Source organism: Typha angustifolia, chromosome 6 (assembly GCF_048772165.1).
Source record: "Typha angustifolia cultivar Huaian chromosome 6, ASM4877216v1, whole genome shotgun sequence".
NCBI lineage: Eukaryota > Viridiplantae > Streptophyta > Magnoliopsida > Poales > Typhaceae > Typha > Typha angustifolia.
In genome coordinates, this window is record NC_133244.1 from 9866599 (window position 1) to 9885016 (window position 18418).

Below are 18418 nucleotides of genomic sequence, written 5' to 3' on the forward strand. Positions count from 1 at the left end.
TACTTTTCAACACAATGTTTCAAACAGTTCATTATGTTCTCTAGATCTGGTTTAGTATTTGGGCTGTGAAACACAGTAACAAGCTTTATTGGCGATCAGAATTTTAGGTCTCAAGTATTCTGATTCTTGCTGCTGTTAACAATGTAAATAGTACTACCATAACATCCTACCAATTAGAACTCGAACGAGTGCACGAAGAAAGTAATTTAATTCTTGATAGTTATTGTTCTTACATTCTTTACATTTGTTCTGCCCCTCTTTGATCAATAAAAGGATTTTGGTGAAGTTCTTAATTTGCAGGTTTTTCAGCCATTGGCAGCTTCTGTAAAATTTGAACAAGATAGGAAAGGAGAAGATTCTGAATAGGTAGCAGTGACATGTTGTGCAGTGAGAGAGTCTTAAAGAAACTTAGCAAGCTTTTATTTATTCAGATCGGAACATCATAAGCTCCCATATTTCTACTTCAATTGTTGAAATCAACTTTATTCTAAGGATTACATTAATGGTATTCATACACATCTCGTTGCACTGATGCATGAATGCTAATTTTTGTGATTTTGTTGAAGAATCGTTAAGGAGTTTGATCAGCATGCAATCAGAACATCTAACACAAGCAAATGGATGTCATGGTCTTCCTTCCAAACTACACTTGCTCAGCATACATAGCACAAGTACATCCATAGTTCACACTACATAGAAAATTTCTTACAGAAACTTGATCACTTCAGCTGTTGCATCTAATAATTTTGCTTTTATGTCAGCATGCTGAAGAGTTCAGTAAAATATTCTTGATTACAGATTTGGGTCAGCAAACCTGGTAATGCAGTAAATAAACTTTCGTGATAGAAACGATAAGGGCGGCCGACATCCAACCGACAAGCGAATATTATGCAGATTTTGTAGGACATGTTCAAGCCTGGATCTACTTTTGAATTGGATTAGCCTTTTGTATCTTTTGATTATGGACATCATATGTAGCCCTCAAAAGGACTTTACATGATCTTTCCTCTTTCTGGCTATTTTAACATTAGTATCATTCATCTGTTCTTTCTTCATTTAGCTCTCCCAAGAGATTACTAGTTTGAGATCACTATCATATATTTCTGGCTATTTTAAGAATAAAGAACTAGAATTGGGCTTATGAAATGAGAAAGAAAGAAAGAAAGGAAATTAAACTGAAATAAGTAGGTAGTGAAGGTGCTAAACTCTCGACTTCCCTAGAATGCCGGATTCCGTTAAAGTCGGTAGTGAAGGTGCTTAACTGCCGAGTTCCTCGTACTGCGGTCTTGTATGAAAACCGGCGACGATTTTGTAGAGCGAGAGCCTACTTATCTTATGAAAACGGAGGAAAAGAAAAGGCACACAACCAAAGCCTGCAAACGAGAAATTGCCAAGTAAAAAACTCTTTCAATTTTTTCTACCCAAAATGTGATCCGAATCTAAAGGTTAAATATCATACAAGATTTTTTTTTTTTTTTTGGGGTAAATAAATTATCTACCAATAATAGAGGAAATGCTAAGAATACCTCAATGTACTGAGAGTACGGTGTACGGTTTGGCTCATAACTAGGAAATGCTATCTTATAATTAGCATCTTAGACTATGTTTCTCTCTAACAAATGGTGAAAAAAAAAATCACCCAGAAAATAAAAAATAAAAAGGGGAACCATCCTTTGAGCTCAAATGAGGGGTATTTAGACACACGAGTTATTTTATTTTTTAAAATTAGGAAATATTTTGCTGAAACGATAAATATCTTCTACAGGGGCAGGGTGGTGTTAAGATAAATTATCCGTAGGAGTTTGGTAGTTGTAACCTCTGGTCTACCTCGTAGTATATATTTATCTTTTGTCTTTTCTAATAATGGAAAGTGGCAGTAGTAGCAGTCAGCAAGGTTTTACTCCAAGAAATCAGCAAGAAGAAGAGGAGAGAGCCCAGTTCGGAAGTTGGAGAACCTTTGGACGGCATTGCAAGGATAATGCCCTGTTTTGCTATTTTAATCACGTACGGTTGTACCACTTCAGCCGCATTAGAGCATTCCCCGGAGCGATTTAGATGCTTCACCGCCCCTTGCAACTCTTTCTCCAACTCATCTCTCTTTCTCTCTCTCTCTCTCTCTCTCTCTCTCTCTCCCCTCTTTTACCATTCTTTTCTCTCTCCTCCCTCCTCTAATCTTCTTCTTCTTCTTCTTCTTCTTCAACTCCTACCTCTCTTGTTCATTCCATGCCAATTCTTTTTCTCCGCCCATAACTGAAAGATTATTTAATCTCTTCTTTATTAGAAGAAGAAGAATAATAAAGAAAGAAAAAAGAGCATTCTTTTCTTTCTCTTTTTTCTTTTTTTTTTTCCCTTTTTGAATCTTTTTTTATTATCCTGATCTCTCTTCTATCTAACTCTCTTATAATAATTCAGAGTGTTGATCCAAAATACCAAGAACCAGGAATGAAGGATCAATAGGAATTTGTCTCCCTCTTTCCTTCCGTTTCTCTCTCAATCCAAACCGTTTATAAGAAAAGAAGAACACAGTAGTGGATTACGTAATATATCTAGCTATATAACTTCTTCTTTTCTCTACTACGTACATTGTGTGTGAGAGAGAGTAGGAAGGGAGGAGATATACATAGAGAGAGAGAGAGAGAGACAGACAGAGAGAGACAGAGAGAGACAGAGAGGAAGAGACAGAGAGAGGGGCGGAGAGATAGAAAGAAAGATTCAACCTTGGATGACGAAGAGCATTTGCAACGGCAGCGGTGGCGAGGGGAGCGGACTAAAGAAGGGGCCGTGGACGGCGGCGGAGGACGCGATCCTGGTGGAATACGTGCGGAAGCATGGGGAGGGTAACTGGAACGCGGTGCAGCGCCAGAGCGGACTCTCTCGATGCGGCAAGAGCTGCCGTCTCCGGTGGGCGAACCATCTCCGCCCCAATCTCAAGAAGGGACCCTTCTCCCCCGACGAGGAGCTCCTCATCCTTCGCCTCCACGCCCATCTCGGCAACAAGTGGGCTCGTATATCCTCCCACGTAAATCTTTCATCCCCCAAGATCCGATTTTGATCTATACCAAACGTCCCAAAATCCAATCTTACGTTCCAATGTCGTGTCAAAAATCCGGCCTTTGTGACCTCTCTTCTTGCTCTTCGCAGTTGCCCGGGAGGACGGATAACGAAATCAAGAACTACTGGAACACGAGGCTCAAGCGCCGGCAGCGCGCAGGGCTCTCGCTTTACCCGCAGGAGATCGAGCGCGAGGTTGGGATCAATCGCCATAGTAGTAGCTTCAACTCTTTACCCATTTCCGACAGGCCGCATTCTCCTCTGCCCAACAACGGCAATGCCCAGTTCCTATTAAACCCGAGCGGCGTCACAAATGTTCCACTTTTGGGCCAGCAGTTCCATTTCTCCGATCAGCTCCATGAGATGCAGATGTATCAGCAAGACATGGGGTTTGGTTTGGGGGATTTCGGGGCCAACACGCGTCCTCTCTTGTCATCTTTCTCTGCGAAGATGGAGCTCCCTTCGAACCAATTGTTTCCAATGGCGGCCGGCCAGGGTAGTGGGGATGGTGGTAGTGGTAGTAGTGGTGGTGGTGGTGGATGTGGGATGATGAATGCATTGCTGCAGGAGGAACCAGGTGGTGGGAATTTGCAGAGACTTGGATCTTTGCCTGGGCTTGCTCCTCAAGAGCTGAATTCCAGGTGGGTCCACGTCGGCGGCGGAGGTAATGGCGGCGCAACACCGCAAGGAGGAAGACCCATGGAATCTGCTGCCAAGTTGGTCGATTTGGATTGTTTCAACGGTGAGATTGCCATTTGTGCACTTGGATTCAATAGCCTAATCTCCAATATTAGACCTGCATAGCATCTAAATAACCTTGCTATTTCTTTCTTTATATGCTTTAAACTTGGCAGTTCTTAAAATTAAAGTCTAACGATTAACTAACTGAAAAATGAGTACTTCTCACTTACAGGTCTCTCTCTCTCTCTCTCTCTCTCTCTCTCTCTCTCTCTCTCTCTATATATATATATATATATATGCCCGCTAGATTTCATTCAGAAACAAAGAGCCTAAGATGACAACATAGAAAACATCTTTACCTCGTTAGGATCTTTTTAAAAATGTACCTATTGATCCGAACCATGCAGGAAACATGCAGAAGAAGGAACCAGCAAAGAACTCTGCCGAAGACGTCACCTACATCTCTGACATCATCCCAACTGTGAACCCAAGACCAACAACATCAATCCATGAATGGTTCAACAACGACAGCGGCGAAGCTTCCAACGGCCCGTCGTCGGTCATAACCGACGAGAGTTTCGAGCTCGACATGCAGCAGTTCGTCTCATCGCTGCCCATCACGTCGGAGTGCCAAGGTTGGAGCATTGGATCTCTCCTCTAAGTCTCTAATCTCATATATATATATATATATATATATATATATATATATATATATATATATATATATATATATATATACATATACATATATATATATATGGCGATATGAACGATTGTGTTTGAGATTTCCGGCTTATTTTAACTTGAGAGAGACAGGATTGCTTGCGGATTCGTGAACTTTGATCAAGTTGACTAATGGTATGAAGTCGAACTAATTTGTAATAACTATTTGGATTCCATTATTTATCTTGACTGTTTTGCTATCTTATAATACTGTATGTTTGCTATACAGCAACAAGCTTACTAAAACTCTTTAGTTACACAATCATCAAGAATTTGTGGATCTGGATCAAGAATGTAATGGGTAAAAAAAAAAAGACGTCTGGAGAAAATATATCACAATAAATTTAGCAAAAAATTGCCAAATTATACTTGGTTGAAGATTCACTGCAGTCCAAAAATGTATGAACTAACCAACTCCACAATGGAGCTATGAATTATTGAATAGTGTAATATAGACCGACAATAGAGAAATAAAGTAAATTTGATTACATACTGAGAAGAATGAATGCAAAGAACAAACGCTGTACAAAGATGTCCTAAAAGAATACTCCAAGCTAATTTGTCTGAGAACCATTTATTTTGCTGCTTCATTTTCTCCTTGCGAGATGAATACTCCGAGCTAAATTTGTCTGAGAACCATTCATTTTGCTGCTTCATTTTCTACATAGGAGATGAATACTCCAAGCTAATTTGTCTGAGAACCATTCATTTTGCTGCTTCATCTTCTACTTGCGAGATGAATGGTAAAGTTCAATGTAGTCCAACGCAGGACGGTTCCAAGACCAATCTTGCTCCATTACGCGCTTGCATAAAGAGTTGAACCATTCGCGACCATCAAACCAGGCAGAGATTGCTCTGAAATATTGATGAAACAAATAGATCTCGTAAGAAAAATAGAGCAATGCGACTCGTTCAACAATGAACTATTTACATCAAACAAGTCCCATTCTCTCAGTGGTCCCACCTAGCTGCTAAAGATGTTTTGTCTTCCAAGAAAGAATTTGAGTCAAACATGGGAACACCAGTGTTCTGGGTTCTTTCACCACTTCGAGGAAAGAGATAAACAGGATACTAAGCTAACTGAGAAGTAGATGAAGGTAAAGTGGATCTAATGAACAAGATAATCGTTCTACGGTCAACTGATGATGTACACAGCGCACACCTATTATAACCTTATGGTGACTTCTCAAACATTAACTTGAGTTGCAAGTCGAAAATGAAATGGATTTCCTTTTACTGTTATAGCCCCTTGCTCACCAAATAGTAAGTATGAAAAGAACAATTGCTGCTGCAATAGATGGTTGCCATTATATGGGAAAAACTTGAGAAAAAACAATATATACTTGCCCTGTTTCACTTCTATAGCATGGGAGAGCAGATGAAATAGGAAAGATGCATTAAATTCAATAAACTCAAACCTGCTTTATTCCAGAATGAACACTTTTAGATTATACATTTTAAAGCTCATATGTATAGATATACACTTGGAAATGAAATGGAAAGACAGAAGTTACTCAGCAAGGTATTATAACTCTACTTGCCTGTCGAGAGCATAATCCACACCAGAAGAATCAGCTCCATCAAAGCTAAACCCATTTGGTTCAAGACCCTGGGCTTGAGCTCTCTCTTTATCATTATCAACATCAAACACTGTATCATAAAGTCCTGGAAAATGCAAAAGGTAATAATTTTTAATTTCTAAATTATTATTTGGTATTAATGGACATAGGGCATATTGTAGTCCATAAGATTGCAAATGTTCCAATAAATGCAAAGAACATTTATAACAACTTTTATGCATCAAGCAGTAATAAATAGAAGAACAATTGGTAACGTGAAACCAAGTATTGCAAGGAATCACTTTTCATCCCTACTATGTGGAACTGAATAGGCACTTATGTAATTTATAGCATATGATAGGTCTATACAGATACTCAATATTTCATAAGATATCTAAATGTAATATACAAGTAAATCATTTATCTATTCTTATCTCATGTCGTTGTCTTCACTGATACTTGTAGATGCAGCATTAAGAAGAAGATAGAAGGAGAACTGAACTCTCACCTCCAGTTTTACGAACCACAGGGATGGAACCATATCGCATAGCTATAATCTGGGTTAAGCCACATGGTTCAAAAAGTGATGGAACAAGAATGAAGTCTGCACCAGCATATATCTGGTACATAGAAATGGATTAATATAATGATACAGTCCTACTAACATACCACAGGAAAATGCTACATAGGATCAACTGGTATGGCTAGTGAATTCTCACCAAATGTGACAGAGGCTCGTCGTAGGTTAAACAAAGGCGTGCACGGTCAGCATGTGAAGAATGCAACTGGTTAGCCAAATTAACAAACTCATTTTGTATACGAGGATCTGGAGCTGAGCCCAGCAAAACAACCTATAGTCCAAATAAAAAATGAACATGCTGATATTCACATAAACTTACGTTAGCTGAAAACTGAGAATTAGATTGCGAACATCTTAATGAAAAAAAGCTATAATAACCTAGTGAAGAATGACTAAGAAATATATGCAGTATTTAGGGGAGGCATCAAGGGTTGGTAGAGCACCTGTCCATTGCGTTCAAGAGTTCGCCAGATAGCATGTTTAATAAGGTGAATTCCCTTCTGAACTGTCAAGCGAGTAATTATTCCTACCAAAGGATAATCAGATTTCCTCAATCCAAGCCTCTGCTGCAATGCTTCTTTAGCAGCCTTCTTACCTTGAACAACATTCTCTGCCGTATAGGAGACCTAAAATGACAACAAAGGATACTGTTGAAAATATAAACTAAATGCAGGTTTGCTATTCTAGGACAAAGTAGGTAAAGAATAAGTTTAGAATGTTCAGCTAGATGTGAATTTGGATTGGGTTGATCCTTTTGACCAAATGGCAAGTTCTACTAAAATCTTAGGACACGCAAATTAATTTTCATGGTGCAAGCTATGATGAGAGAGAGAGAGAGAGAGAGAGAGAGAGAGAGAGAGAGAGAGAGAGAGAGAGAGAGAGAGAGAGGTGCATCATACAGGGATAAATTTGTCATTGTATGGATCCCAGATATCAGGATCAATCCCATTTAAAATACCATGAAACTTGTAAAGATGAGGAGCAATGGCAGGATTTCCAGAAACCTCCTTTGAATATGTGTGTGAGACCTGCAGAAAATGAATGTGTTCATTGAGAACAAGTAAGCAAAAATATGAAAAATCAACTCAAAGAAAAACTAGGCTGTTCAAAATTATTCAGATAGCACTGATATTGAATCATACAAAATAAGGCAAGGATTGCCGTGCCGCAAGAATAAAGCTCCATTGCTACCCCATGCAAGAGAGAGAAAAAGAGAAGGAGAAGGAAGAGGAGAGGAAAAGAGAAGGAGAAAGGGAGAGGGAGCTTCAATCACCAATAATCATCTCTGACATTACCATCATCCACTACTTTAAGTTAGATCTGCAAAATGAATCTTTTTATTCTCAACCCATTAAGAGAAATTAAACCCGTCTTCAACCTTGGTTAGGCCACACAAGAGAGAGAGAGAGGAGGGCGATGACTTTGCAATGATGCTCTACATCGTTACTCGCCTCCTCTGACATGGCAATCAATGAAAGAAGGAAGCCATAAAAAGAGCAAGCAAAACTAAATATTTTGACATAAAGAAATAGTGAAGCTTCCCAATATCTTACCTCATCGATAGAGCATAAAAGTTCTTGATAAATAAAACTAATCTACTAAAATAATTAACAAAAGCAAGGTACTAACTGTTGTAGCCTTATCAGCATATGTCATTGCTCTACCAATATGATGTATCCCAAATTCAAGATTGTGAATCGTGAAGATAACTCGAGCATTGCTCAGCCCATGCCTATAATGCTCCTTAAATAGCCATGCAACAGGAGCACTGGACCAATCATGACAGTGTAGAATATCCTGACAACAGAAGAAACCATAAATTAAATCTATACATCAACAAAGAAAGAAGAAAAAGTTTAAAAATGAATACTACTTCCACACAATTAAAACAAATCAAGTGGAAGTACTAAAGCAAACAGAACCTCAAAACTTTGCTGCATGGTTTACATTGGAAATCCAACTTATCATATGTTGCCCTAAATATTGTTTTGTTCTTAAATGAAGACAATGCTCAAAGTAAATTTATGGTATGTGTAAAATATACAAAAGAAATGCAAAATCTATTGTTGGCTGACAGAATTTCAAGATATTATCATCAACAGACTTCACGATGAAGGTCCCAATGTCAATTGCCTATTATACAGAATTGACACAGCCGTTTATTTCAGATGGCATACTATGGCATACATTTGAACACATGGAAATAAAGTAGATCTAAAGAGAACTAATCGAGTACTGAGGTAGTATGATACAGCATATAATATCATAATAAAATTGTGAACCTCTGATTGATTTAACTAAAAGGTTGAACAGCAGAGAAAGATTTCAAAATCATGACATGCAATGCTATTTATGTGCACCTATCTCTTGTGACTTACAGGATGAGATCCACTTTGGAGTAGAAATTCAAGTGCAGCGCGACAAAAGAAACCAAATCTATCCCCGTCATTCCTTCCATATATGCATCCAACCCAAAACATTCTGCACGAGAAAATGTCATAATGCTCTTCACAATACTGACCTAGTGCATGAAAGAATATTTCTCCGACAATCTTTCTTGAATTTTCAGAAAAGAAAAAAAATGTCAAACTGAGAAATGCTGTGACAATATGTATGCATTTATGAGCCAACTTGTTTACAGCTATGATACATTTCATAGCCAAACCAACATGTCCATATGCTGATTTGAAGGATTGACATAGTGTGGAACAGCTATTTGTTGGTAAGACATAGGCATTGTAATTCCAGTTGGTGTAGGATAGCAAGAGACGGCAAGCTCTTATGTCAAATGGACTCAAGCTTGCTTGATTATTCTATGCCATAGCAACACATGTTAGCATAAAATCAGGTTAGCTTCTATTCTTGATACATGGGACTATTAAAGTCATTCTGCTTTATCAGTGATAAAGGCAACGCCAACGTATGTTCTGACCAGCACATGTTGGATCTGTTTGGATAGATTGTAATTATCACATTCAGATGTACAAAATCAGAAATGAGAAATGATGTAATATATGGTGAATTGGAAGAACTCATTAAGTTGTATACAAGTTTGGTAATCTCCGTTAATCAACGAAGCAAATTGTCACTTATGAGATGGTCCAAAAGGACAGCTTTTTGTTCAAAATGATATCCAAGCAAACAGGTGTGATTCTGCTGCCAGCGGTTTTAAAGCTTACCTCATTTTAAAATAGAACTGGGAAGGTAATGTGATTGAAGTAGCCGCAGGAAAATGTCATTTCTTGGAAGTAATTAAGTTATAGAGCCTAAGATAGCAGTATTGTTAACTCCCAAGTCCAACATAATGATGCAATGCAAAGATAGGAAACTACAAGAATCTTAAAAGCCCTAAGTTAAGCAAGCAGAAGTTGGGAATAACCAATAATACATTGCAAAGGTAAAAGTTAGTTGCATACATACCCATTTTGAGGCTCTATAAAGTACACAGAAAGGCCTTCGACCTTTCCAAACCAAACTTTGATTTCTGTTCCACCCCAAGAAAAGCTTTGACGAAATTGTAAGTCTTTTACCTACCTTGGAAAAAGGTAAATTGGTAAGAAAGCTCCATTCTAGATATGCATTGTATGATGTACCAAAAGGTCAGTAAAAATAACATCATTAAACTTGCATAATACAGGATATGCCAACTTATTACCATCAATTTCATACATTGTTGTTTGATCAAAATAAGCAGCAAGATAAAATACTCAATCACTCAAAATGATGGAGTATAAGTTTTCATACTTGGAACAACTTCAGGGTGAAAGGTATCTTTGAAGCTACATGTATGAAGTGGCATAAAATAATCTATTTGCTAAAATTTGCAATGAGAAAATAGAAATCGAGAAAGTTAAAAGAAACAAAGACTTGGACAACCCTATGGAACTGAATACTAGTGTCTTGCTGAAGTCCTCACTTTTGAGATATGTTTACATTATCTTTCTGACATACATATTTAAGAAACATCCAGAAAGAAAGCTGAGCGACAGAACTTACATTGCTAAGATTCAAACAGTCATACTTTGGGAAAATAATATCAACAGTGTGACCTAAATCTTGAACAGCACGAGAAAGGCTTGTAACAACATCACCAAGACCTCCAACCTGTAAGAAGTTGGACATGGTAAAATGAAGAATCATAGTACAAGCTTACACAATGATGCAATAAGATACCAATGTCTGAAAGATACCTAAAAGACATTAGCAGGGTATGTATTATCACATTATCAAACTGTCAGAAAATAAAAGCCAACAAAGGTGTGGAATCCAACAGACAAGCAATTAACGCAAATAGATGGTTAAATGGGATCTCAAGAATCTTTTGTAACATCTAACTGTGTGATTATGAAGCTCTAAATTGCAAAACACATTCAGCAGTACCACTCATATTATATGTTTAATGTGGCTGAGAGGTTTAATAAAAAGTGCATATGAATTTTGATGAAAGGATCTTCCTCCTTTTCCATCAGTATCATTACTATAATACAATAGTCATGTCCAAATGAATGCCTGGAACTATAATAACCAACTGCAACTGGAAGGAACAAAAAATAATAATAATGGTTGTTGTCAGAAATCGGAGCAGTGGCTCTGCCACATCTGCTACGCGTAGTAATCGCTCTGCCAACCGTCACAGCATTATTAGTAGCTGCTGCTCAAAGTGAGGATGTAGAAGATGTTTCCACCACCTTCTTTATCCTTAAGATATTCATACTTTTTCTTATTCTTCCTGTACTTTCTAGGTTTTTGGATTTATATCATTTCAATGAACTTTTTACATATCGAAAAAAATACAGAAACTGGAATTACCAAACCAAATGGGAAACCACCAAAAAGTTTTGTTTTCCTTGTTCAAGAACCAGAAGTGAAAGCAAGATCATGTGTTTGAATTTTACCTCCATAGATTGGAACTTGGAAGATGTTTCTCAATAAATGTTCCCAATTTGATCAACCAAATGGGAAACCACTAAAAAGTTTTGTTTTCCTTGTTCAAGAACCAGAAGTGAAAGCAAGAGCTTGCTTTTTAATCTTGCTTCTTTAGATATTATAAGAGATAATTTACCTCTGTAGATTGGAACTTGGAAGATGTTTCTCAATAAATGTTCCCAATTTGATCGATAAATGACATTGTTCATAATTGCTTGCCTACGGAAAGTATAAAGCACTCCAGCTAGCAAATGAAGAGGTATAAGAGACACATTTATGAGAATTACCTTTGCAATAGGTGCCATTTCAACAGCAATATGAACAATGTGCAATGGGGGTTCCTTCAGGATTCCTCCAGAAACAGGAATATGGTAGTCCATCCCATTTCTATTGTCGTAAATTCCACCATCTTCTCTCTCGGAGAAAACAAAGTCCATCATATAGGCATCCGCTGGAATCATAACTGCAAAGAAACTAATGACATTTCATGCTTGCAAGTAAGTTGAAACAATTTAGTGGGAAATAGGGCATCATCCAAAATTACAATTATGTTTGGAGAATTTGGAGCAGAAATCATATAACTGGGCATCGGCAGTGCAGCATCTAATTCAAAGATCAAGCCATTGGTAGTGATTTATAACAATTAACAACCAAATAACCTAGAAATAAGACAATGTGTACTTGTGTAGATCATATGTAAGCCAATAGTCCTTAAGTCTCACGCCTCTTAAACACTAATCAAGATATTCAAACAGATTTATTTCCTTCACATGCATAAGTTTCTATGCGCATAAATTTAAGGCATACTGCCTTCAGGTGGAAAACCGCTTTAGCTGTGTGTTATATTTATATTTGATGAAAGTGGAATGTTTATGGCATGGCGGGGGCAGAATGTTTTACATTTATGAAATTAATGGAACTAGGATTTTCTACTGCAACTTTCTTTTCCTAGGAAGCAGGAGAACCTTGATTTACATAACATAACAAAGTCTCAAAAAAATTAGCCATTATTTAACAGCTACTTTTAAAAGATAGCTATGGTTAAAGTTGCAGCAAAATTGATATAGACAAAACTTATATAGAACTAACATGTATTCAGAACAAGAATCAAGAGAAATAGTGATGACTTATATCCAAGTATCAAACAACTCTCACCTGTCGCTTTTAGATGTGAACCATTCTCTGCATTCACCATTTTCTGGGGTGGCAAAGGACCATTACGGTGAGTCCAACGGTTGAATGAGCATCTAAACCAAACCTCAGGCTTCCCACTTAAAATTGTGTTGGAGGGATTGTATAGAACTGCAACAGTGCTCCCAGCTCGTACTTCTAGTGGCTCAGTGTACACAATATGTTTCTGGGACAATAAAAACTTTTTCATTGTGCTTTCCTTTGTCTGAGCTTTCATCTGTGCAGTCTTCTCAGCCTGCAAGAACCAAAAAGGCAAAAAGATTAAAATGAATCAAAATATCCCTTTAGATGGATATCCAATGAACATGTACATTTTGCATGTATATTCATATAGATCCGGAAGTACAGTCTCTAAGGATAATAGTGGATGCAGGTACTGTATATGAAGATCAACTCCCCATACTGACCTTTTTACGCACAGACTCCTCCTTTAATCTTCTCTCCTGTTGAAGCTTTCTGAAGATCCTTTCTTCTTCTTCAACCCAGAACAGTTCTTCAGACATGCACTTTGAGACAGTGGCATGAAAATCTTGTAAGCTATTGTTATCGTATACAATTGCCCTTTGTGGTGGGCCATCAGCAAAAACCCAGTCCAGTACGAGTGCCCGATCAGGTATAACAACTGCAAAAACCATTTTATCTAGTGTCATAGATCCTCCTTTCTTTAGACTTCCATGCATTTCAAGTACCATGTAAGCCATTAATTTATTTATTCTCTATTCAACTCTCAAGAATTAAAGTAATAGCAATTTTTGTTCACCATGAACTATTTACTCCTGGACATTTGTGAATGACATAGCATAGAAAGGGTTTAGCAGTTCCGCAGTACTTACTATGATAGATATGTACAAGCAAATTAATTTGATTGGGCAGATGCAATAAGAACTATTGCCTGCAGGATATAACTAGCGCAATGATATATATTGCTGCCTTAGATTAACATAATGCTTATGGTAAGACGAGAACTAATAGATGCAAAGTTGTTCCATGCACCTCTTAATGCAATCTGAACAAAAGCGTAGTGCTTCTTTGGGAAATCTATTGCATTTTTTGTTAATTTCAATATGAACAATGAGCAAGTATCTCTTCTCCTCCAAACTATTTCACCAATGCCCTTGTAAAGGAATTAGCTAATGTAAACATCTCCATGACATAAAGAAGAATTGGTTTTCCATTGTATTACCAAGATGATTAATACAACTCTTGGCCATTCCAAAACCAAGATTCTCATATAGAGGTACATATTAATATATCTCCATTTATCTATCAGATCATAGATCATAGAGTAAACTTCAAAACTTATTTATCCCTCAAGCATGTAAAACTCACAATAAGAAGATCATCAGAACTAAGTATGACGTGATTTTCTTACTAGTGTATTTCACCAAATTGCATTCTTTACAAGGTCACAATTCTTTCCTTATACTCTATACGTTAATCAGGCTCTTGGATCCTTTCTTTGAACCAAGACATGTATATCCTATCATTGTTGGCACGTTGCGACATTTTCTGATACAAGATATATGAGAATCTTGGTTGATGCAAAGGATAAACCATATACATACATACCATCTGCATACCACCAATCACCATCTTTTTTCTCAGCAGGAAGAAGTCTTTCAACAATAGACAATCCATCACTCCAGCAGTTATGACCTCCATGAATCCAGATCTCTGTAGCATGTGCAAGTGGACGAGAGCTTCGGTTGTAAAATAATCTGACGGTTTTCCCATCTTTGAATACATTAGGCACTATGTACCATACATTTTCAAGAGATGTCATGGCTAATTTCATCTGGCGTTGCAAAATTTCCCGCTTTCTACCAACATCTATTTTTGCTTGTGCTCTATCGGCATCAATTGCAGCCTTCTCTTCTTCCTTCCGACGTTGCTCTTCAGCCTGTCTTTCCCTTTCAGCTTGTTCAGTGGCAATCCTTTCAAGCTCTCTTTGTTTCTCTTCAAGCAAGAAATATTCGAATGCCTCTTCATTCATTCTACTTTCCACAGGTAGAAAATAATCTTCTGAGTTGTTGTTCTCATAGATATCACCACCATTGAAGAAAACAAAATCTATTCTATAGGCCTCCTTGGGTACATAAAGTTGACAAGACCACCAATCCCCGTTAAGATCAGATTTGTGCAACTTCTCTGTGAAAAAATTCCACCTCCAACCATTAAATGCACCACTAAGCAGAACTTCAGGTTCATTTACCAAGGTTGATAAGCTTCGGTTTAAGTAAAGTTCAATAATTTGATCAGACTTTATGCTGGTTGGAAAAATAAATACCTTGTTCCCCCTTTTAAAATTTTCCTCAGCGAGATCCTCTAAGATCTTCTTACGTGCTTGTGCATCCATATCTGCTTTCCTACTCAATATTGAGTCATCCACATCTGATTCCAACTCCATTGGATGCTCATCAACTTTATGAAGTTCCTCTTCCTGAGCAATATCTCCATCATGCTCAGACATCACTTCCATTTCCACCTCTTCATTATATCCAAAACTTGAAGCTCTTTCTGTGATGGTTACATGATGCTCAGTGTCAGCATTTTGTTCATCCATTTCACTCTTCAAGCCTGTCAATTTTCCTTCTCCAATTTCATCAAAACTATCACGGACAGATAGAGTTTGCGCACTCAAACGTGCTTCATCTCCATCACCCCCAACTAAAGAACCTTGTTCACTAGATTCATTATAAATGGCTGCAGAAGGCACCTTTAGAAAAGATTTTTTATTAACTCCATCTTCTTCGTAACTTTGTTCCTCCACTTCCTCTAGTACATCTATTCTCCTTGGAACAGCAGTGCTCGAAATGCTTGATTCTGAATCAGACACAACTTTTCCTTCTCCAGCAATAGTCTCTTTAATATCACTTTGATCTTTCTTCTGGGTGCTTGTTGGTTTGGGTGCAAATCCTTTAGGAGTAGAGCCCTTGGTCTTAGGAATTGAGTTTCTTCTTGGTCGCCTCCTAGAATACTCTGTAGAGTACAGCTCAACAGAGAAATAGGGAAAAATAAAGGAGGAAAAGGTACCTTTGAACCACGTAACTACACTTACCTGAACTTGCTATGATGCAGGGCATAATCCTCCTTCCCTTAAAATCTTTGCACTGCACTGCAGTCTGAAACAAAAGATAGAAGGAGAAATGAATAGCAGAAAAGCTAAAGGAAAAAGGTTCCAGTAAATGTTGTCTCTATAACAGGATAGAATTCAGAACAATAAAATACAATTCAATTTATCACCAAAACTCCAGGTCAATGCATCAATCAAATGCACAAGCTTCCCAGAGCTATATCCACTGGAACAAGAACTGACGCCAGGAAAATGCAAACGGGCATCCCAGAACAATCAAGAAGAGCGAAATTTTGCTAATAGGAAGAGACAGTCTTTACCCGTCTAGGCAAGCCAAGATGCAGAATAATGATAAAAAATTACCCAAGTATATTTCAAAAATATCTCGTGAATAATCCAACTCCCAGCAACAAAAACCCAAGAAACTAGTAAACTAACATCAGTTAAAACTCTCTGAAAACCCCGGAAGGAGGAAGCTTTCATGGATAAAAACCAATTCATGAGAGAAGAATAACCAAAAGCCACCAAGTAGAACTGAAACCAAACAATCCAGACAAGATTGGATAGAAAGAGCTCGCCAAGAATAGCACTCACTTGAGTGAAAGGTCCAACAAGCTCACTGGAAAACCCAAAAGGAGGAGGCTTTCATGGATGAAACCAATCCATGATACAAAACAAGCAAATCCCATGAAGTAAAACTGAAACCAACAACCTACACAAGGCATTTAGGAGAGAAATTCGCCAAGAAAAACACTTACTTGGGTGAAGAATCCACTGACCGGCCTGATCGCGTACTTGGGCCACTCCATCGGTGGCCTCTGCTGCTGGAGAACCAGCTCCATTGCTACAGCTCGAGGTTAACACTCCAGAGCCCTTCTCTTAAGCGTTCGATCGCTGATAGAACCCGGAAAAAAAGGGAAAACTGGTTCAAGCAACGAGCAGGAGTCTTGTGAGAGTGGTAATAAAAGAATAATGGGTATTGATGGGATTCGTGAACGAAATAGGAAAAGAATTTCTGTATCTGGTTTCGAGAGGGCGAGAATTATTCTAGGTTTTTGAGCGAGGGTATGAATGGGCGGACAAAATTTCAGCAGCCTCACCATAGTAGATAATTATAAAAAATAATAATAATAATACACGGGATTCTCTGGAAGTAAGCGAGTATGCGACAGGTTTTAACCAAACTAACCCTCCCAAAGAATAATTTTACTGAAATCGCCGTCGATTGTTTTCATATTTATAATTTTTAGTCCCAAGAAAAGGATAAGAATTAGGTAATTAGTACAGTACGTACACAGAGATCTCTTCATAAGGTTGAGATATCAAATGAAATTTTGAGGTGATTTGGCTTATCTCACAGTGATTTAAGAGTCCAATAACTCTTACTATATATATCTTTTTCAACTCGATAAAATCTATGTTTATGAATTGCATAATCATGATATATCTAGATTCAGAAAATTCCTACCGATATAATAAGAGATAAAATAATTGGATTTATGTATCCGCTAGTTAGTGGGAAAGGAAAACATTGGACTACTATTTGTTTTTTATTTTTTAATCTCGGACTGATACCTTTTTATGTAACTAAAAGGCAAATTTTATTACCCCAAAAGGAGCACAAAAGTAGTTTATTCTTTGGTATCCCACTAGATACCCAAGGAATCCATACACAAAATGCCAGAAAGAAGCCAACACAGGACCAAATAGAAGAAAAACCTTGATTTTTTTTTCTGAAACAGTGGAGAGAATGAATAGAGATATGCCTCCATGGCTACACCGCCATGAAGCCAACCTCATATTCGTGGCGAAGGATAAGGCTCAGAGCTTCACTATCCGACTACCGACTCAATGACAGATAGCCTCGAAGAAGAATAGATGTTAAGTTCCGATACGAGCATGGCCTCAGTGTCAGCATGGAGCGGGTCCACCCAAGATTAGCGAACTGAGACTTTCGAGAGCCAGACAACATGTACAGTTTTTTCTTTTCTTTTTTTTTTATTTTTTAAAGATGACACAAATTAATCCAGGATAACTAAAAGGCAAACTTATGTTAATCCTAAAGTAACATAGTATAATCCAGGAAACAAAGTAGAAGAAAGAAAAGTTTTTCCTTTTTATTATGTGATCACGTTAAAGTGGATAAAGTAGAAATACTTTTTAGACGAGGGCGATTAGGTTTAAATTTTAATTAATATACTAAATCATTCAATCTAAACTTTAGACTATTATTTTAAACTAATTGTTGCTGAGATAATATTTTAAGCTATCATACTACCGAGTAATCTGTACCGTCGAACTATTAAATGAGTTAAATTACTAAGCTAAGTTATAAGTCATCAAACAAGTTTTTCTATGGGATTAGAATCAACTTGGTCGTAAAGAATGGTACCTACTAAATTTAATCCGTCGGTCAAAGATAAATTTATAAATAGTATTTTTTCTATAAAGACATGGAATTTGAGGATTATTTTGACTTATTATTTTTAATTAATATACTAAATCATTTATACTGTCGAACTATTAAATAAATTAAATTACTAAATTAAGCTATAAGTTACCAAACAATTTTCTCTATATGATTAGAATCAACTTGGTCGTATGGAATGGTAGCTCCTAAATTTAGTCGATCGG

At 37.4% G+C, this 18418-nt stretch overlaps 2 protein-coding genes across 2 annotated transcripts; one reads left to right on the forward strand and one right to left on the reverse strand.

The window, feature by feature from the left end:
- The first annotated feature begins 2450 nt into the window (after positions 1–2450).
- LOC140761322 (transcription factor MYB92-like) lies at positions 2451–4393 on the forward strand. The gene is made up of 3 exons (XM_073098598.1): positions 2451–3019; positions 3142–3793; positions 4140–4393. The coding sequence occupies exons 1-3, from the start codon at positions 2723–2725 to the stop codon at positions 4391–4393; spliced, it is 1203 nt and encodes a 400-aa protein (XP_072954699.1). The 5' UTR covers positions 2451–2722.
- Positions 4394–4853: 460 nt separating this feature from the next.
- On the reverse strand, positions 4854–16886 carry LOC140760808 (starch synthase 3, chloroplastic/amyloplastic-like). The gene is made up of 16 exons (XM_073097826.1): positions 16543–16886; positions 15770–15833; positions 14281–15690; positions 13119–13333; positions 12676–12946; positions 11808–11983; positions 10591–10698; positions 10015–10124; positions 8973–9075; positions 8224–8391; positions 7494–7622; positions 7038–7220; positions 6734–6865; positions 6523–6634; positions 5997–6120; positions 4854–5310 (listed from the first exon to the last, which is right to left on the reverse strand). The coding sequence occupies exons 1-16, from the start codon at positions 16624–16626 to the stop codon at positions 5181–5183; spliced, it is 3519 nt and encodes a 1172-aa protein (XP_072953927.1). The 5' UTR covers positions 16627–16886; the 3' UTR covers positions 4854–5180.
- Positions 16887–18418: the final 1532 nt, after the last annotated feature.

Coding starts and splice junctions, on each gene's coding strand:
- LOC140761322 (XM_073098598.1), top strand. CDS start 2,723: ATGACGAAGAGCATTTGCAACGGCAGCGGTGGCGAGGGGAGCGGACTA. Junction 3,020..3,141: donor GGGCTCGTATATCCTCCCAC/GTAAATCTTTCA, acceptor TGCTCTTCGCAG/TTGCCCGGGAGGACGGATAA. Junction 3,794..4,139: donor CGATTTGGATTGTTTCAACG/GTGAGATTGCCA, acceptor CGAACCATGCAG/GAAACATGCAGAAGAAGGAA.
- LOC140760808 (XM_073097826.1), bottom strand. CDS start 16,626: ATGGAGCTGGTTCTCCAGCAGCAGAGGCCACCGATGGAGTGGCCCAAG. Junction 12,947..13,118: donor AGGAGTCTGTGCGTAAAAAG/GTCAGTATGGGG, acceptor TGGTTCTTGCAG/GCTGAGAAGACTGCACAGAT. Junction 7,221..7,493: donor ACAATGACAAATTTATCCCT/GTATGATGCACC, acceptor TTGTCATTTTAG/GTCTCCTATACGGCAGAGAA.